Below are 3,244 nucleotides of genomic sequence, written 5' to 3' on the forward strand. Positions count from 1 at the left end.
GAGAGAGGGGGAGGGGCGGAGAGAGAGCGGGAGGGGCGGAGAGAGAGGGGGGAGGGGCGGAGAGAGAGGGGGGAGGGCGGAGAGAGAGGGGGAGGGGCGGAGAGAGAGGGGGAGGGCGGAGAGAGAGCGGGAGGGCGGAGAGAGAGCGGGAGGGCGGAGAGAGAGGGGGAGGGCGGAGAGAGAGAGAGGGAGGGCGGAGAGAGAGGGGGAGGGCGGAGAGAGAGGGGGAGGGCGGAGGGAGAGGGGGAGGGCAGAGAGAGAGCGGGAGGGCGGAGAGAGAGGGGGAGGGTGGAGAGAGAGGGGGAGGGCGGAGAGAGAGGGGGAGGGCGGAGAGAGGGGGGAGGGCGGGAGAGAGACGGGGAGGGCGGGAGAGAGAGGGGGAGGGCGGAGGGAGAGCGGGAGGGCGGAGAGAGAGGGGAGGGCGGAGAGAGAGGGGGAGGGCGGAGAGAGAGGGGGAGGGCGGAGAGAGAGGGGGGAGGGCGGAGAGAGAGGGGGAGGGCGGAGAGAGAGGGGGAGGGCGGAGAGAGAGGAGGAGGGCGGAGAGAGAGGGGGAGGGCGGAGAGAGAGAGGGGAGGGCGGAGAGAGAGGGGAGGGCGGAGAGAGGAGAGAGGGGAGGGCGGAGGGAGAGGGGGAGGGCGGAGAGAGAGGGGAGGGCGGAGAGAGAGGGGGGAGGGCGGAGGAGAGGGGGAGGGCGGCGAGAGAGAGGGGGGGCGGGTCGAGTAGGGGGGAGGGCGGAGGAGAGAGAAGGGGCGAGGGCGGAGAGAGAGGGGGAGGGCGCGTGAGAGAGGGGGGAAGGGCGGTGAGAGAGCGGGGGGCGGATGAGAGAGAGCGGAGGGCGGAGAGAGAGGGGGTGGGCGGGAGAGAGAGGGGGAGGGCGGGAGGGCGGAGAGAGAGAGACGAGGGCGGAGGGCGGAGAGAGGGGGAGGGCGGAGAGAGAGAGAGAGGGCGGGCAGAGAGTGAGAGAGGGAGGGCGAGAGAGCGGAGGGCCAGAGGCTGAGAGAGAGGGGGGAGGGCGAGGCGAGAGAGAGGGGAGGGCGGGATGAGTGAGGGGGGGGGGGGAGGGCGGGGAGAGAGAGGGGGAGGGCGGAGAGAGAGCGGGAGGGCGGAGAGAGAGCGGGAGGGCGGAGAGAGAGCGGGAGGGCGGAGAGAGAGCGGGAGGGCGGAGAGAGAGGGGGAGGGCGGAGAGAGAGCGGGAGGGCGAAGAGAGAGCGGGAGGGCGGAGAGAGAGCGGGAGGGCGGAGAGAGAGCGGGAGGGCGGAGAGAGAGCGGGAGGGCGGAGAGAGAGCGGGAGGGCGGAGAGAGAGGGGGAGGGCGGAGAGAGAGCGGGAGGGCGGAGAGAGAGGGGGAGGGCGGAGAGAGAGCGGGAGACAGGGAGGGAGACAGGGAGGGAGAGGCAGAGAGACAGGGAGGGGGAGGGAGCGAGGGGGACAGATGGAGAGAGGAGGAGAGAATTAAGTCCAGTGTGTTGTGCCTGGGTGCTGTGCGCCTGCTCTGGCACGCTCCCCCACGTGGGCACTGGGCGGGGGGGAGGGGAGGGTGGGGGTGGGGAGGGGAGGGGAGGGACTCCGTTCTCACTGCACGGCCTGTTCGTTGGCTCCGCTGCCTGAGTCTTGAGGCTTCATGACGTCCGGGAGTTCGGGCGGGCTGGAGAACTGGTCGATGCGGAGCGGTTCAAACTGGTCGTCTGGCCGACGGAGCGGGGTGGGGGAAGAGCCAGCGGGAGGGTGGACGGAGAGAGAGAGAGAGAGAGAGAGAGTTAGAGACAACCGGCAACTACACTCGCGCGAGGCAAGGCGAACCCGATCTGCGCACAGGAAGATCCCGGACGACGCCAACCGGCGCTCCGTCTGGAAGCCTCGCCCAGAAACGAGCATCGACGGCGAGGCGGGGCCCCAGGGTCTGGACGTCTGGACTCTCTTCCCCCCCACGGGCACGGCGACTCCCCTCCCTCTCGAGGAGGGTCCCCGCCCCCCCCCCCCCCCCCACCCACCAGACGCACCTCCCTCCCTCTCCCGTCACCCACACTGTACCCCCCCCCCCCCCCCACCCCTCCCCACCGTCTCGCTCGGTAACGTTCCGGCGCTCCCCTCCCCTCGCATCCCCGCCGACCGGCCGCTCTCCCACATTCGACCCTCCGGAGAATTCACCTCGCCCCAAACTCCCCCTCGCCCCGTGTCCGAACTCGCACCGAGTCCCTCTCACCCCTCACCCCCTGTATCTCGCTGACCCCACACTGGCTCCCGGTCCGGCATCACCTCCGTTTTCACATTCACACCCTCGTTTTCAAATCCCCTCCATGGACCTCACTCCCCCCCTCCCTATCTCTGTAACCTCCTCCAGGCCCCTACACCCCTCCCTATCTCTGTAACCTCCTCCAGCCCCTACAACCCTCCATATCTCTGTAACCTCCTCCAGCCCCTACACTCCTCCCTATCTCTGTAACCTCCTCCAGCCCCTACACCCCTCCCTATCTCTGTAACCTCCTCCTGCCCCTACAACCCTCCCTATCTCTGTAACCTCCTCCAGATCCTACAACCCTCCCTATTTCTGTAACCTCCTCCAGCCCCCTACACCCCTCGCTATCTCCGTAACCTCCTCCAGCCCCTACAACCCTCCCTATCTCTGTAACCTCCTCCAGCCCCTACAACCCTCCCTATCTCTGTAACCTCCTCCAGATCCTACAACCCTCCCTATCTCTGTAACCTCCTCCAGCCCCCTACACCCCTCCCTATCTCTGTAATGTCCTCCAGCCCCTACAACCCTCCCTATCTCTGTAACCTCCTCCAGATCCTACAACCCTCCCTATCTCTGTAACCTCCTCCAGCCCCCTACAACCCTCCCTCTCTCTGTAACCTCCTCCAGCCCCTACAACCCTCCCTATCTCTGTAACCTCCTCCAGATCCTACAACCCTCCCTATCTCTGTAACCTCCTCCAGCCCACTACACCCTCCCTATCTCTGTAACCTCCTCCAGCCCCCTACACCCCTCGCTATCTCCGTCACCTCCTCCAGCCCCTACAACCCTCCGAAATCTCTGCGATTCTCGGATTGCTGCCTCTTGAGCATCCCCCGATTCCTATCACTCCACCATTGGCGGCCGGGCCTTCAGCTGCCTGGGGGGGGGGCCCTAAGTTCTGGAATCCCCTCCCTAAACCTCTCCCCATCTCCCTCTTCCAATCTCCCTATCCATCTCCCTCTCTCCCTCCTCAGCGCTCTCCCCTTCTTTCGCATCTACTCTCTCCCTC

General features: G+C 67.1%; 1 protein-coding gene across 1 annotated transcript in view; it reads right to left on the reverse strand.

Moving 5' to 3' along the window:
* Nucleotides 1–1,535: 1,535 nt before the first annotated feature.
* elob (elongin B) overlaps nucleotides 1,536–3,244 on the reverse strand; it is an 80,894-nt gene continuing 79,185 nt past the window's right edge. The window contains exon 4 of the mRNA XM_041180043.1: nucleotides 1,536–1,684. Within this exon, the coding sequence (XP_041035977.1) occupies nucleotides 1,572–1,684 (113 nt within the window). The 3' untranslated portion in view covers nucleotides 1,536–1,571. The remainder of the gene's footprint in view (nucleotides 1,685–3,244) is intronic.

Source organism: Carcharodon carcharias, chromosome 38 (genome assembly GCF_017639515.1).
Source record: "Carcharodon carcharias isolate sCarCar2 chromosome 38, sCarCar2.pri, whole genome shotgun sequence".
NCBI classification, from domain to species: Eukaryota; Metazoa; Chordata; class Chondrichthyes; order Lamniformes; family Lamnidae; genus Carcharodon; species Carcharodon carcharias.